We start from the raw sequence: 17,939 nt of genomic DNA on the forward strand, positions 1-17,939 counted from the left end.
GCCCATCGAGGCAGTAGCAGCTCACCCCAGTGTGGTGTCAGCTCAACGTCTCGAGGCAAAGTCGGCAGGCAACGCACCAACCCGGCAGGTCCTCATTCAGCATGTATGACCGCTGCCATCCCAGCTGGACCTCGGTTCTTGGGGCAGATACGATGTCAGGACCTTCACGGCAGAACTAGTTTGCTGTTTCAAGTGCCAGCGTTACGGACACCTGTGTGCACTCTGTCCGAACAGAGTAATCTGCGGTGTCTGCAGCCAGCCCCACCCTACCGAGGAATGCATCACCAAGCTGAAGAATGCTTCGCCACCCACTCCACGATGCCTGAACTGCAGGCAGAAACACCATGCCGGGAACCTTCGATGCCCCGAGAGGCTCACTAGAATTCGTGAGGCCTGGAAGACGCCAACGACGAGACAGCAGGCTACGGCAGAGCATCACCCTCAGCAGACGATGGGTGCAGAGAATCCTGCCATACTGCAGAACTCTCATCAGGCAACCCAACTCAATGCCCAGGAATTTCCGTCCCTTGAATTCTGTAAATTCAACATTGTAATCTTTATAGAGAATAAACTTTGAATTGAATTGAAGACTCAACCAGGCGTCATGGACAGGAGTATCCTCCCTCACTACCTCACCGAAGAAACAAAAGCATAAAGAACAAGCGGCACCATCAGGGAACTTCTGGGCAACGCAATCAGCACACGGCACTACACCAGCCCCCACAGGCCATAACACGGCAACACAGGCACTCCTTACCAGGCACAGCCACTATGCATGTTTCCCTGGCTATGGCTGCACCAAACTTGGGACACAGGAACAGGCCACAGTGTGCACAGTGAAGAAATACAACCCTCAGTCCCCACAAATCACAACAGCCCAGATAATATCCACTGCTTCGAACCCACCTACAACGCAGGCCCTCAACAGGGAGGACCTCCTAACACTCATCAAGACATTCACGGATAATATTTGCAACACAATCAACTCGACGGGAAAACAAAGCATATTCCGGCAGATGGTCAGCACACTCCTGAGGAGGAGACCGTGGATGCCATGAATTTGCAGATTCCCAGAGCGGACAGAGCCCAGTCCCTAGCTCAGGAAACAACAGAGATGAAGTAATCTCAGTACTACAACACAGTTGCTTATGAGGCACACTAACTGAACTGTCCAGAACAGTGCCTGAGCAACTTATGCTGCAACGGTGAAGAATCAATTCTTCGGGAGCCAAAGACGGGTCATCTCAAGATTAAGACCCGTGCCAGGACCCTGGTCTTGGCCAACATTATACATACATGTATTGTTTGTAATGGCTTGATAAAGCTCCTAGAAAGCGAGACGTTGCCACAAGCATGTTTGCTTGTGTTGTAGAGTTGTGATCCCCGAGTGTTTGCTTGTGTGTTTGCATGTTTGCTTATGTTTGCATGTTTGCATGCATGTTTGCTTGTGTTTGCATGTTTGCATGCATGTTTGCTTGGGTGTTTGCATGTTTGCTTGTGTGTTTGCATGTTTGCTTGTATGTTTGCATGTTTACATGCATGTTTGCTTGTGTGTTTGCATGTTTGCTTGTGTGTTTGCATGTTTGCATGCATGTTTGCTTGTGTGTTTGCATGTTTGCTTGTGTGTTTGCATGTTTCCTTGTGTTTGCATGTGTGTTTGTATGTTTGCTTGTGTGTTTGCATGTTTGCTTGTGTGTTTGTATGTTTGCTTGTGTGTTTGCATGTTTGCTTGTGTGTTTGTATGTTTGCTTGTGTGTTTGCATGTTTCCTTGTGTTTGCATGTTTGCTTGTGTGTTTGCATGTTTGCTTGTGTGTTTGTATGTTTGCATGTTTGCTTGTGTGTTTGTATGTTTGCATGTTTGCTTGTGTGTTTGCTTGTGTGTTTGTTTGCTTGTGTGTTTGCATGTTTGCTTGTGTGTTTGCATGTAGAGTTGTGATCCCTGAGAGTCAGTAATAAACACCAAGATGGCGGCCTCGTGTACACTAGTGGGTCTCTCAGCCACCAGTGGTGTTCCTTTATTTGTACGTCACACCGGCCACGGCAAGCCTGTACGTGCCCCCATACCCCATTATAAGCTCCCCTGGGGCATGGGTACTGTCTAGTGGGGGATTTAGTGACGCTGGGGAGGGAAAATAAGCAGTGTCTATCTACACGCACTACACTGAACTATTTGTGTATTTCTGAATGAACGTGTGTTAACTTAAGGGTCTTGATCCAGGGAATTAGAGCTATTCCTCCACTCCTAGTGGGTTTAGCGCTTGGCTTTGATAATAATGATGCTCCTCCACTTCCATGGATCAAAGTTGATCACCTTTTTTTAAAACGGGTGGTGTGTGGCCCTTGCGGATTTAGTGCTTTTGAGTTATATAAATTTATTATTGCACTATTTTTATTATACATATTTAATATATAATTTATTATTTATATATTTATATATTATTAGTAAATTTATTATTTAGCATATTATTATTTAATATATTATATATTAATTTATTTTTTAGTATATTATAAATTAATTATTATTTATGAGACATACAAAAAATGTAGTTTAATACAATAGTAACACAAAATCACTTAATTATTCGATGCATTTGAGTCGATTGATCGTAAGACTTACACATTATTTAAGAACTACACATAAATACATTTAGATACAGGTACACATAAATTGAAGAATTAAACACACGTACAACACCTGCGCGTTTCACCTTCCAGTGGCTTTATTAATGTAAATATAAGGGCGTAATTGGAAGACGGTAGAACTTACGTCCTTGAATTTAAGTACATTTATTCAGGTACAGGTACACATAAATACAGTTATATAAATTATCATACATAGCAACGTGTGTAGATTACTTAGGATAACCCAAGTCAGAGAAATAAGATATTATTACAAGATTCCCAAATAGTTACTTACAGCTCCCAATTCTCTCCCCTCAAGGAAGGTTCCTTGATGTTGGTGAGGGGCTCTTGATTTAGGGAATTGGATCTGTGCTCAAGTTCCCCGAATTAAGCCTGAATGCCTTCCACATCCCCCCCAGGCGCTGTATAATCCTCCAGGTTTAGCGCTTCCCCCTTGATTATAATAATAATAATAATAATAATAATAATCCCAACTCAAATAATTATGTGAGTGTATTTTGGCAAGTGTATTTTTGGGGGTCTGAAACTGAGAAATCTAATTTACATTATTCCTTATGGGAACAAATTCATTCTGTATCGGCACTCGAACAGCCTTCTGGAACGAATTAAGTTTGTAACTCAAGGTACCACTGTAAGTCACTTGGGGGTTATCCTGTTATGTAATTTATACATATATATCTATGTATGATAATTGCACTTTTGTATTGATAAAGGCACTGGAGGGCGAAACGTCTGCAATGAAGATACCCAGATGTTGTACATGTCTAATTCTTCAGCTTATCACTACCCCTACCTGGGGTAGGGAGTGTTAGTCATCCAGGATAACCTGGGGGTAGGGAGTGCCTAACACTCAGGTACCTACTTACTGCTAGGTGAACAGTGACAGCAGGTGTAAGGAAACGTGCCTAATGTTTCCACCTGGTCAGGGATTGAACCCAGGGGATGGGGGAAGCTGCTCAGATGCTGGTGAAGTGCTCTTCATTCAAGGAATTGGAGCTACCCCCGACACCTATTACCCCTTCATGTATCGTATCTAATTGCCGATTACTTCTTATTTTCCCAGGTGCTGTATGGCCCCTACTGGTTTAATGCTTCTCCCTAAATATAATAATGATAAATGAAACATTAATGCAACATATGGGCATCTGTATTCTGAAAATGTTTTGCCACCCAGTGGCACCATCGGTCCACTGCAGAGAAAGGTGGAAGATGAGGAGGAGTTTGAGGTAATCAGTCCCTCGGGCTGGGACTGAAGAAACTACTGGGTGGTGAATCTTTTCCAATATGAAGATACCCAAATATTGCACAAGTGTCTTGTTAACCCGTAAACGGATCAAACGTATATATACGTTTTTTCAACATTTGAAAGTATGTAAAAAAAGTAGATCTTCTTTTTGTTTTTTTGCATTTGAAAATGTGTAAAAATATGTGAAAATATGTAAAAAAAACGTAATCTACTTTTGTAGCACTACACATGTGAACGTAGATCTGCTTGGACCGTTTATGGGTTAATCAACTTGTCAGTTTTACAAATTATTTTTTCACATAATAATAATAATAATAATAATAATAATGTTTAATCAAAGTTGAACTTTAGGGTGCTGGTGTACCCACTACCTACTAATTTCAGTCACAAGACTGAAGACTCTCCAACATCAGGGTTTAAAATTAGAATGGGGGACCCATTGCACATACAGTGGTACCCAGAGTTTCGTACATAATAAGTTCCAGAAGGCTGTTCGAGTGCCGTTACCTAAAGAATTTGTTCCCATAAGGAATAATGGAAATTAGATTAGTCCATTTCAGACCCCCAAAAATACATAATTGTTTGAGTTGGAAGCAGTACGAAACTTGAGGTATCACTGTATATATTAAAACAGTTTCATATAATCTTGTTATCCTCATTAAGCTCATGTTGCTGAATATGATAATATTCTAGGTTAATACAGTATGACCCTTGTGTATGTAGCGCTTAGTTCTGATTGTAATAATAATAATAATAGCGAAGGCCAAATAAATTGACTAGCCTAATTAAATTTATAATTTTAAATAGTGCCCTAATTTTTCCAGTCAAATATTTAATGAAAAGTAGAGTAGCTATTATAATTAATTTCCTGAGCTATATACTTTTATGTGGGCATCAACTTTTTTTTTGAAAACCTGCAGTTGAAAATAAAATTTAGGTCAGTCCATTAAATGATTAATTTTGTTTCAGCCAGCTTATGCCTTAATTGGATCTTTAAATGGAATTCACGTATTTGGAGAGTCTCATGGAGTGACTCTCTGCACCACAAGGACACACAATGCTAACCTCATATGGAAGACATATCATGATAGGTATGTTATCCATTAATAAACTTGTATCATACCTGTGAAGATGTATCATGATCAGTCTGTTATTCATTAATAAACTTGTATTATACCTGTGAAGATATATGATAGGTTTGTTATCCATTAATATACTGGTATTATACCTGTGAAGACTTATGATAGGTTTGTTATCCATTAATATACTGGTATTATACCTGTGAAGACTTATGATAGGTTTGTTATCCATTAATATACTGGTATTATACCTGTGAAGACTTATGATAGGTTTGTTATCCATTAATATACTGGTATTATACCTGTGAAGACTTATGATAGGTTTGTTTTCCATTAATATACTGGTATTATACCTGTGAAGACTTATGATAGGTATGTTTTACCTGTGAAGACTGAGTTTTTTTTTTATTCTACATAGTGTGTGTGTTTTTTGTATATATGACTGATAAAAGTCTATTCAAAATTTAATAGCAAATGATGATGCCTCCATGATACATGACATTCAAGTTTGGTCATGCTTCTTCAGTCACATTAGAGAAAAATCATGCTGTATAAACTTTATAAGAGACTCTACTGTAAATACTTTATTTCCATGATGCATTTTTTTTACAAAATTGGAAAATATTTAACAGTATTAATGGCAAGTCCCTGGTTATCTAGAGCATTTCAGTTAGTTTTAATTTAATAGCTTTATTTATTTATTTATTGGGGATTTTCTTTTTTGGGTCACCCTGCCTCGGTGGGAGACGGCCGACTTGTTGAAAAAAAAAAAAAAATTGTCCATCCAATGCCCATGGTGTGGGTGGTAGTCAAAATACTACAGAGGTACATAATGGGTCCAGGGACTGGGCCACAAAGTTTTGATAGCTGAACAAGTTATATTAAAAATGAAATATTTACATATTTATTTCTGGTTACAGTTGTAATAAGTTATTTATGCAGACATGAATTTTAGGCAAGCTAAAAACTAACACTAGTTTCATGGAACATAGTACTATACAGTGGAACCTCAAATATTGAACTTAATCTGTTCCAGGAGTTAGTTCTAAATTCAAAAAGTCTGAAAAGCGAAGCAATATTTCCCATAAGAAATAATGGAAATACAATTAATCCGTTCCAGAAACCCAAAAATATACACACACAAAAATACTTTTTTTTTTTTTTTTTTTTTTTTTTTTTTTTCTCTCTCTCTCTCAACAAGTCGGCCGTCTCCCTCCGAGGCAGGGTGACCCACCGAGGCAGGGTGACCCACCGAGGCAGGATGACCCACCGAGGCAGGGTGACCCACCGAGGCAGGATGACCCACCGAGGCAGGGTGACCCACCGAGGCAGGGTGACCCAAAAAAGAAAGAAAATCCCCAAAAAGAAAATGCTTTCATCATCATTCAACACTTTCACCACACTCACACATTATCACTGTTTTTGCAGACGTGCTCAGAATACAACAGTTTAGAAGTATATACCTATAAAGATACACAACATATCCCTCCAAACTGCCAATATCCCGAACCCCTCCTTTAAAGCGCAGGCATTGTACTTCCCATTTCCAGGACTCAAGTCCGACTATATGAAAATAACCGGTTTCCCTGAATCCCTTCACTAAATATTACCCTGCTCACACTCCAACAGATCGTCAAGTCCCAAGTACCATTCGTCTCCATTCACTCCTATCTAACACGCTCACACACACTTGCTGGAAGTCCAAGCCCCTTGCCCACAAAACCTCCTTTACCCCCTCTCTCCAACCCTTTCGAGGACGACCCCTACCCCGCCTTCCTTCCCCTATAGATTTATATGCTTTCCATGTCATTCTACTTTGATCCATTCTCTCTAAATGACCAAACCACCTCAACAACCCCTCTTCTGCCCTCTGACTAATACTTTTATTAACTCCACACCTTCTCCTAATTTCCACACTCCGAATTTTCTGCATAATATTTACACCACACATTGCCCTTAGACAGGACATCTCCACTGCCTCCAACCGTCTCCTCGCTTCTGCATTTACCACCCAAGCTTCACACCCATATAAGAGTGTTGGTACTACTATACTTTCATACATTCCCTTCTTTGCCTCCATAGATAACATTTTTTGACTCCACATGTACCTCAATGCACCACTCACCTTTTTTCCCTCATCAATTCTATGATTAACCTCATCCTTCATAAATCCATCCGCCGACACGTCAACTCCCAAGTATCTGAGAACATTCACTTCTTCCATACTCCTCCCCAATTTGATATCCAATTTTTCTTTATCTAAATCATTTGATACCCTCATCACCTTACTCTTTTCTATGTTCACTTTCAACTTTCTACCTTTACACACATTCCCAAACTCATCCACTAACCTTTGCAATTTTTCTTTAGAATCTCCCATAAGCACAGTATCATCAGCAAAAAGTAACTGTGTTAATTCCCATTTTGAATTTGATTCCCCATAATTTAATCCCACCCCTCTCCCGAACACCCTAGCATTTACTTCTTTTACAACCCCATCTATAAATATATTAAACAACCATGGTGACATTACACATCCCTGTCTAAGACCTACTTTTACCAGGAAGTAGTCTCCCTCTCTTCTACACACCCTAACCTGAGCCTCACTATCCTCATAAAAACTCTTTACAGCATTTAGTAACTTACCACCTATTCCATATACTTGCAACATCTGCCACATTGCTCCCCTATCCACTCTATCATATGCCTTTTCTAAATCCATAAATGCAATAAAAACTTCCCTACCTTTATCTAAATACTGTTCACATATATGCTTCAATGTAAACACTTGATCTACACATCCCCTACCCACTCTGAAACCTCCTTGCTCATCCGCAATCCTACATTATGTCTTGCCTCTAATTCTTTCAATTATAACCCTACCGTACACTTTTCCTGGTGTACTCAATAAACTTATTCCTCTATAATTTTTACAATCTCTTTTGTCCCCCTTCCCTTTATATGAAGGGACTATGCATGCTCTCCGCCAATCCCTAGGTACCTTCCCCTCTTTCATACATTTATTAAACAAAAGTACATTTTATAGAGATTAATTATAGTTTTACATACACAACAAATATAGTGTTCAATTATGTATTAATAAATTTAAATGAACATAGAAAATAACATTTTTTACTTTATTGAAGATTGGTGATGGCATCTGGAAGATAGAGAGGAGGAGAGAGGGAGTTGGGGTTAGTGTTTGGAAGGGGAATCCCCCTCCATGAGGACTTTGGGTATCAAAGCCCTCTCTGGGGTTGCTTCCCTTCTCTGTCTTTTAATGCCACTAGGACCAGCTTGAGTCACTGGATCCCTGTCTCACAAAATAACTGTCCACAGTCCTCTGTTTCTGTCTCACAAAATAACTGTCCTCAGTCCTCTGTACATCCTGGCAAGCTCAACAAGTCTCGCACCACTCTCATACTTCTGTATTATTTCCTTCTTCACATCTATAATGTTTCTCACTTTCTTTACCACAGGGGTATCACTAGCAAGTTTCTTTGAGCCCATGGCAGCTTATTTCACAGTCCCACAAGCACTAAACACAATTAAATAATCATAAAATATTTGAATGAGAGCGAAGGTTAGTGTTCACTCAAGCATCAAAACAAAAGTTTCTCTTTTCAAATTTAGTAATTTATACAGGAGAAGGGGTTACTAGCCCCTTGCTCCCGGCATTTTAGTCGCCTCTTACAACACGCATGGCGTACGGAGGAAGAATTCTGTTCCACTTCCCCATGGAGATAAGAGGAAATAAACAAGAACAAGAACTAGAAAGAAAATAGCAGAAAACCCAGAGGGGTGTGTATATATATGCTTGTACATGTATGTGTAGTGTGACCTAAGTGTAAGTAGAAGTAGCAAGATGTACCTGAAATCTTGCATGTTTGAGACAGAAAAAGACACCAGCAATCCTACCATCATGTAAAACAATTACAGGCTTTCGTTTTACAATCACTTGGCAGGACGGTAGTACCTCTCTGGGCGGTTGCTGTCTACCAACCTACATATACATAAATTTAGAATACTAAGAGCAGGAGTCACTTAGAAATTGGTACCAGCAGAAGTTGTGTGCATTCCTTCTTTGTATGCTTTACTGGTACTGTACTTCTCAAGCAGGTATCTTGATAATAATGTGTAAAATTCATTGTATGTTTTTCCCATGTGGGTCAGTCAGTCAGAAATTTGGACCAGATGCAACATCAGTGTACACTTATTCTATTTTTTTTCCCCCTATAGTATCAGACTAATTTTAATACGAGGAAGTGAAACAGTTGGTGACAGTTGCGATGGCTCCTTATTGGACTTAATGTTTGCATCCCTAGTTCTTCTTCTTGGGCTCGAAACATTAACATCAGCAACCAATGTTGAACGACTAAAGAGAGACATCAGGGTAAGTTTAATAATAACAATAATCTTTATTTCTACCAATACATGATACAACTTATACAGACCATAGCTGACATCAGTGACATACTACTATATAGAAAGCCTCTGAATATGGAGAGCATTTTGGGCAAATTAGGGTAATTTTTTCCTGCTGATGTGACCCACACTAGTCGACTAACACCCAGGTACCGTGTACCTATTTACTGATGGGTGAACAGGGACAGCAAGTGTCTTAAGGAAATACATCCAATGTTTCCACCCATACCTGGAATTGAACCATGGTCCTCAGTGTGCGAGCCGAGTGCACTAGCTTCAAATTGGTGAGAATCTTGTATACTTTGTTTGGATTAAAGTTAAAATGGTGCCTAAAGATTTTTAGATCAGTCAGGTTAAACACTGTAAGCTCTGGCTAGCTATTGAATGAGTAACTACATTGGCTTGGTAGGGGGTTCCCAACCAGTGAAGTGTCTTTATTTGCAGACTGTATAGTGCATTGATTCATGCTTAGTAAATCTCATCCTTCAGTGCCATGATGCCAGTGAAGGCTTCTTGATGTAGGGAATTAAAGGAACCTTTACGTTCCTTGGATCGAACTTGATTGCCTCCCATTCATCAAGTGCTATATAACCCCTACAGGTTCAGTGTTTACCCAAGAATGTAATAATAATAAAGAACAAAAAGTCACAATACCATGACTGGAACAATACACAAATAACCCGTACATGAGAGAAAGAAACTCCTGATGGTGTTTTGGCTCAACTTGGACCACTAACTAATCACATGCTGGGACTTGTTAAATGGTCCAAGTTGAACCAAAACATTATAAGTGTCTTTCTCCTATACCTGGAGGGGGTTTGGGGGTCAGTGCCCCCACGGCCTGGCCCATGACCAGACCTCATGGTGGATCAGGACCTGATCAACTGGGATATTATTATTATTACTAATTATTTTTTTTTTTTTTTTTTTATTATCACACCGGCCGATTCCCACCAAGGCAGGGTGGCCCGAAAAAGAAAAACTTTCACCATCATTCACTCCATCACTGTCTTGCCAGAAGGGTGCTTTACACTACAGTTTTTAAACTGCAACATTAACACCCCTCCTTCAGAGTGCAGGCACTGTACTTCCCATCTCCAGAACTCAAGTCCGGCCTGCCGGTTTCCCTGAATCCCTTCATAAATGTTACTTTGCTCACACTCCAACAGCACGTCAAGTATTAAAAACCATTTGTCTCCATTCACTCCTATCAAACACGCTCACGCATGCCTGCTGGAAGTCCAAGCCCCTCACACACAAAACCTCCTTTACCCCCTCCCTCCAACCCTTCCTAGGCCGACCCCTACCCCGCCTTCCTTCCACTACAGACTGATACACTCTTGAAGTCATTCTGTTTCGCTCCATTCTCTCTACATGTCCGAACCACCTCAACAACCCTTCCTCAGCCCTCTGGACAACAGTTTTGGTAATCCCGCACCTCCTCCTAACTTCCAAACTACTAATTCTCTGCATTATATTCACACCACACATTGCCCTCAGACATGACATCTCCACTGCCTCCAGCCTTCTCCTCGCTGCAACATTCATCACCCACGCTTCACACCCATATAAGAGCGTTGGTAAAACTATACTCTCATACATTCCCCTCTTTGCCTCCAAGGACAAAGTTCTTTGTCTCCACAGACTCCTAAGTGCACCACTCACTCTTTTTCCCTCATCAATTCTATGATTCACCTCATCTTTCATAGACCCATCCGCTGACACGTCCACTCCCAAATATCTGAATACGTTCACCTCCTCCATACTCTCTCCCTCCAATCTGATATTCAATCTTTCATCACCTAATCTTTTTGTTATCCTCATAACCTTACTCTTTCCTGTATTCACCTTTAATTTTCTTCTTTTGCACACCCTACCAAATTCATCCACCAATCTCTGCAACTTCTCTTCAGAATCTCCCAAGAGCACAGTGTCATCAGCAAAGAGCAGCTGTGACAACTCCCACTTTGTGTGTGATTCTTTATCTTTTAACTCCACGCCTCTTGCCAAGACCCTCGCATTTACTTCTCTTACAACCCCATCTATAAATATATTAAACAACCACGGTGACATCACACATCCTTGTCTAAGGCCTACTTTTACTGGGAAAAAATTTCCCTCTTTCCTACATACTCTAACTTGAGCCTCACTATCCTCGTAAAAACTCTTCACTGCTTTCAGTAACCTACCTCCTACACCATACACTTGCAACATCTGCCACATTGCCCCCCTATCCACCCTGTCATACGCCTTTTCCAAATCCATAAATGCCACAAAGACCTCTTTAGCCTTATCTAAATACTGTTCACTTATATGTTTCACTGTAAACACCTGGTCCACACACCCCCTACCTTTCCTAAAGCCTCCTTGTTCATCTGCTATCCTATTCTCCGTCTTACTCTTAATTCTTTCAATTATAACTCTACCATACACTTTACCAGGTACACTCAACAGACTTATCCCCCTATAATTTTTGCACTCTCTTTTATCCCCTTTGCCTTTATACAAAGGAACTATGCATGCTCTCTGCCAATCCCTAGGTACCTTACCCTCTTCCATACATTTATTAAATAATTGCACCAACCACTCCAAAACTATATCCCCACCTGCTTTTAACATTTCTATCTTTATCCCATCAATCCCGGCTGATTATTAAATTATTATATTATTACTAATATAATAATTTAATAATCATTCTCCAGAACTTAATATTACAGTACCGTTTATTATTGGTATACAATGGTGACAAGTTGATGAATAAGACACATGTGTAACACCTAGGTATTTTCATTGATAAAATGTTTTGCTTGCACACCTGACCACCTACGTAGACTTTGGGACTGATCACTTCAAACTACTGCTTCTACCTCCAGTGTTACATTTGCCAGTATTCAACTGGAGAAGCCTGTTGTGTAGGCAAAACATTTATGCAATAAAGATACCCAAGTGTTGCATATGTCTTGTTGATCTACAATGTGATCTGATGTGTTTCATGTTGCAGCCATGCTATGTATTGCTGGATGAGTTGCTGTCCCGAGCAATGGGTTGTGAGGATCACCATGGTTTCTCCCACTTGACAGGCTGTGCAGAGTGCCTTATACCCTCAGAGCAACATAATTTGCAGGTCAGAAACTAAGTTGAAAATTATGCTTAATGCAATTATGCAGAGAATTTAGAGTGTAGAAATTGGATTCAGGCCTAATAAAAATACTAATGATGCTAATATACACATGCTAGAACATATATACACTGCAATAGAGAAAAAAGAAGTCCCACTGGGGATCTTCATTGACTTATGTAAAGCTTTTGATACAGTTGACCATGACTTGCTCCACGTAAAATTGTCACATTATGGTATAAGAGGGCACTCCCTCAACTACCTCAAGTCATACCTCGGCAACAGAAGCCAATATGTGTACGCTAATGGGGCAAGCTCTTCCGCACAACCAATTACAGTTGGTGTCCCACAGGGAAGTGTCCTTGGCCCTCTTCTCTTTCTCCTATACATAAATGACCTACCAAATGCTTCGCAATTACTCAAACCCACACTTTTTGCAGATGACACTACATACGTCTTCTCTCACCCGAGCCCAGTCACGCTAGCCAATACTGTAAACACCGAATTACAGAAAATATCTACCTGGATGAGGACTAACAAACTTACACTAAACATTGACAAAACCTACTTCATTCAGTTTGGTAACAGAGCTACAGATGTACCTCTTAACATAACGATAAATGGATCACCTATCACAAAGCTAACAGGGAAAATTCTTAGGAATCCACCTTGATAATAGACTCAAATTTCACACACATATACAACAAATTTCTAAGAAAATTTCCAAGACTGTAGGCATACTATCGAAGATACGGTACTATGTTCCACAGTCAGCCCTCCTGGCCCTTTATCACTCTCTTATTTACCCCTATCTCACCTATGGAATTTGTGCATGGGGCTCAACAACAACTAACCATCTCAGACCACTAATTACCCAACAAAAGGCTGCAGTTAGAATGATAACAAATTCTCACTACAGGCAGCACACTCCACCAATATTCAAAACACTCGACCTACTCACCATACAAAACATCCATACTTATTATTGCACCTATTACATACATAGAACACTTAACTCTGATATTAACCCTCCCCTCAAACATCTCCTTGCCAACCTCAACAGAACACATGACCATAACACAAGGCACAGATCACTCTTTGATGTTCCTCGTGTCCATCTCACGCTATGCAAAAACTCAATGCACATAAAAGGCCCTAAAATCTGGAATTCATTACCTGTAAATATAAAAGAAACACTACCTGTTTATAAATTCAAGTCTCTTCTCAAAGTTCACTTACTCACTCAAAACCAAATAAATACTGAATAACTGAACCATGTAAATTGTATATCCTAAATGTTACTCACAATTATATCACACAAATGTTAAACCTAGGACCCAATCTAACTTTGTTATTTTTTTAAATACACTACCTAACAGAATACTCCATTTGACTGAATGTACAGCAATGCATGCAACCATATGACCTGTCTTTGTAATACTCATTTGTGCTTTATAGTTATCTGTTTACAATAATGTTTTATCACTGATTTCATCATTGCTTAGTTAATCTTAAGTTAATTTTAAGCCAGCCCGTAATGCTATGCATATAAGTGGCTTTGGCATGCTGCTCTTACCTGTATTTTTTTGTACCTCTGTATGTATGCTAAAATTACTAAATAAATAAATAAATAAATAAATAAGGGTATAATTTAGAGGTTGGAGGAGGGGTTGTTGAGGTGGTTTGGACATTTAGAGAGGACAGAGAGTGATAGAATGTATGAATCTGGGGTGGAAGGCAGGAGGGAGTTGGGGTCATTGTTGGAGGGAGAGGATATAGGATGCTTTGCGTTTTCAGGGCTTGAGCATCCAGCAGGTTTGTGTTATCATTCTAGAAGTGAATAGAGATGAGTAGTTTATTAATAGACATTCTGTTGGAGTGTAAGCAAAGTAATATTCATGAAGGGATTCAGGGAAACTGGTTAGCTGGACTTGAGTCCTGGAGGTGGAAAGTACATTGCTTGCACTCTGAACTATCAGAGGGCAGTCTGAAATGTGATGTCAGCACACTTCTGGGAAGACAGACATTGTATTCATATTCATATAGTTTATTTGGACATAATACATAGTTGTACAAGGAATTATAGTAGTTGGGTGTACATGCCAAAAGCCCCTTGTATGCAGAGCATTATGGGCAGGCTTAAAATTAACTTAAAATTAACAAGAAATGAACAGTATACACAAATAACCCGCACATAGAAGAGAGAAGCTTACGACGACGTTTCGGTGTGACTTGGACCATTTACAAAGTCACACTAACCAGAAGTGGAGCAGGACTTCTGGTTAGTGTGACTTTGTAAACGGTCCAAGTCGGACCGAAACGTCGTCGTAAGCTTCTCTCTTCTATGTGCAGGTTATTTGTGTATCGTTCCAGTCACGGTATTGTGCCTTTTTTTGTTATTTAATGAACAGCATGTATGAACAGTGGTCACTGTTACCTTTTTTCTTTTTAGTGGGAGATGGCTGAGGTTAAAAAAAAAAAAATAAAGTAAGAGAAGTAATAACTGTATTGACAGTAATATTGAAATATTTTTTTTGTTTTGCATCACTTTACAAATGCATTAAGTTTTATCTAATCCACAGATTTCTTTATAATTGTGTATTATTGTTATCACTGTATTTGATAATTTGTAAATATTGTAGTTAATGTGGAAAAAGACACTTAGGTACAGTTCAGGATATTTATTAGAAGAAATATTTTGTCTGGGGGTGAGAGATATGGCAGGAAGTGCAAAACAGACCCAATGAAAAGCAGGGGTGCAGTGGGCACAATAAGGGAACACTGTATCAACATTCCTGACCTCAAGACTATTCAACATCTTCCCAGAAGATATCAGAAATAGTTGGGACAAATGTAGTAGTCTTCGAAAGGAAACTGGACAAGTATCTTCACCAGGTGCCAGATCAACCAGGCTGTAATGGATATGTGGGGCAGCAGACCACCATCAGCAACAGCCTAGTTGACCAGGCAAGCACCAGATGAGCCTGGCCTATGGCCAGACTCCAGGAGTAGAAAAAATCTTGGAACTCATCAGAGGTGATGGCAATAATGTCCCGAACTGTAAATAAGTGTTTTTTTCTACATCTTGTCATATCACCATACTATTTTTCACAGTAGTTAATAGCTAATTGAGCTTCCATTTTTTCTACCTATAGAATGAACTTGAAAAATTTGCCGAGGGAGCGGACTCGACATATGGGTGCGTGATGATGCAAGGGCACGTCTTGTGTGGCACTCGCAACTTTTGGTCGCTGTCCCACACAGAGTTGGTTCTCTTGCCCCTCCTGGTCGCCTCCAATACATTCACTGTTGCACGTGACCTACCCATCTACCTCCCCAATAAAAGTCCTAATGTAAGTCACTTCAGGTGCTCCTGGACTTACGATGGGGTTACGTAAAGTTGAAATATCGTAAGTTGAACCATCATAAAGCAAGGAGCATCTGTGCTGTTTCTGCCAGACTTGTTGAGATCTTTACATTAATAAACCAACCTGCCACATATGCTTTGGAAAATTGGAATAGAAAATAAAAATGAAAAGTCGCCGATACCAAAATACTATTCGAAAGAACAAAAAGGCACAGTATCATAATCGGAACAATACATAGAGAAAAGATAATGACATTTTGGTCGGGTTATTTGTGTGAAAAACTATTAGGTTATTTTAATACACCTACCATCCGACTTATGACCACTCGACTTACGACCGTGTTTTTTTTTTTTGCCAAATTTCTGGGAAATAAACAACTATTTGTGTTGTACACAGTGTTTATCCTAAACCTTACAGTATAAAATACAATACTAACAACATAAAAAGTAAAGTAAAACATGAAATACCAAAATAAAACAATAAAATAAAGTCATTACAAAAATGTGATGTTGATATTCAGTAGTAAAGTTCGACGCGACCATTTCGACTTACGACCGGTTTCTCGGAACCGAACTCGGTCGTAAGTTGGATGGTAGGTGTATTACTGCGCTGTATGACCCTTGTAGGCTTAGTGCTTCTTTTTGATTATAATGATAATATTTAATATTAAATAGTAGGCCATGATGCTCAGCAATAGTACAATACTTCCCTTTGTTGTGCTATCAAGGTATAGTATTAATAAATCTGATTACTTTAGTACGGACAAATTTTGCAAAAATTTAGTTCGTTGAATCTTCAAGTTGATACTGGTAAAGGGCTCTTGATCTAAGGAATTTGAGCTACCCTCTCTTACCTTAGATCAAACCTGATTATCTCCCAGCCCCGAACAATATACGAATTTGAAAAATTGCGTGTGCAACATCTGGGTATATTTATTTATAGATGTCTCATCGTCAACGTCTCTCTCTAATATCACTAGTGTGGTTAACATTGACAGAAAAAAATGATTGGAAAGTAGAGAGATGTGCCTTTGGATAACCTATTGAGCATATTTTGACCAAAATTCTATTTTAGTTTTCAATTTACAGGTCATATGCCTTTCCCAAAAAATAGGTCCCATGAAAAAACTCTCAGCCAGTTTAAGCTTTGCCACGGGTTTGGGATATTTGCTGTTTGGAGGGACATCTGAACTCTTGTATCTGCATGCCTTTGGCAAGACAGTGATAGTGTGAATGATGGTGAAAGTATTTTTTTTTTTTTTGGTCACTGCCTCGGTAGGAGACAGCCAGCATGTTCAGTGTATGCCAGGTCAAGCTAATGTATCTTATACTTTTCACGTTCCCTTCAGGATGCTTGTGATACGACTTACGGGTCTTATATCAGTGGTAACGCTGTGTGGTCCAACACCCACGCTGACAGAGATGATGCGTGCAGCCTCGTCCTTCTGGGCGCCCTCGTACCAGACACTGGAGGCACTCTCCTCATTATTGCCTTGCAACATTTCACCTAGTCTTCTCTCCCATCTTGATAATGCTATTATAGGGTAATTTGTGCTGTTTTGTTGCTGCTTCTCCTCTGTGTGGAGGTGCATCGATGCCAGAGTTTTTTATCCAAGGAATAAGTGCTTCCTTTCCATGGGTCATACTTTATTGATGAGTTTGACACTTGTGCAACACTTAGGTATCTTTATTGTGGAAATGTTATGCCAGCCAGTGGCTTCCTCAGTACAATACAGAGAAGAATGGGTGAAGATCAGGAGTTTGAGGTAATCACACACTACCTTCCTCCCTAGCATATGCAAGTATGTCTTTGATTTCCTAGATTCACCTTGGAAAGTTCACTACATTTGAAACACGTATACCTCTATTTTTTTTTTAACTCAACTGTCTCCCACCAAGGCCGGAGGACCCAAAAAAAGAAGACACAAAGTTTCTTCTTTTTATTTTTTTTTATTAACACACTGGCCGATTCCCACCAAGGCAGGGTGGCCACCAAGGCAGGGTGGCCCGAAAAAGAAAAATTTTCACCATCATTCACTCCATCACTGTCTTGCCAGAAG

General features: G+C 39.7%; 1 protein-coding gene across 2 annotated transcripts in view; it reads left to right on the top strand.

The window, feature by feature from the left end:
- The first annotated feature begins 1,965 nt into the window (after positions 1 to 1,965).
- fy (fuzzy planar cell polarity protein-like protein) overlaps positions 1,966 to 17,939 on the top strand; it is a 36,763-nt gene continuing 20,789 nt past the window's right edge. For both annotated transcript variants that reach the window (XM_070104423.1, XM_070104422.1), the window contains exons 1-6: positions 1,966 to 2,049; positions 4,860 to 4,981; positions 9,209 to 9,362; positions 12,396 to 12,518; positions 15,668 to 15,865; positions 17,218 to 17,423. In XM_070104423.1, the coding sequence (XP_069960524.1) occupies positions 1,966 to 2,049; positions 4,860 to 4,981; positions 9,209 to 9,362; positions 12,396 to 12,518; positions 15,668 to 15,865; positions 17,218 to 17,423 (887 nt within the window). The remainder of the gene's footprint in view (positions 2,050 to 4,859; positions 4,982 to 9,208; positions 9,363 to 12,395; positions 12,519 to 15,667; positions 15,866 to 17,217; positions 17,424 to 17,939) is intronic.

This window comes from Cherax quadricarinatus, chromosome 92 (assembly GCF_038502225.1).
Source record: "Cherax quadricarinatus isolate ZL_2023a chromosome 92, ASM3850222v1, whole genome shotgun sequence".
Lineage (NCBI taxonomy): Eukaryota > Metazoa > Arthropoda > Malacostraca > Decapoda > Parastacidae > Cherax > Cherax quadricarinatus.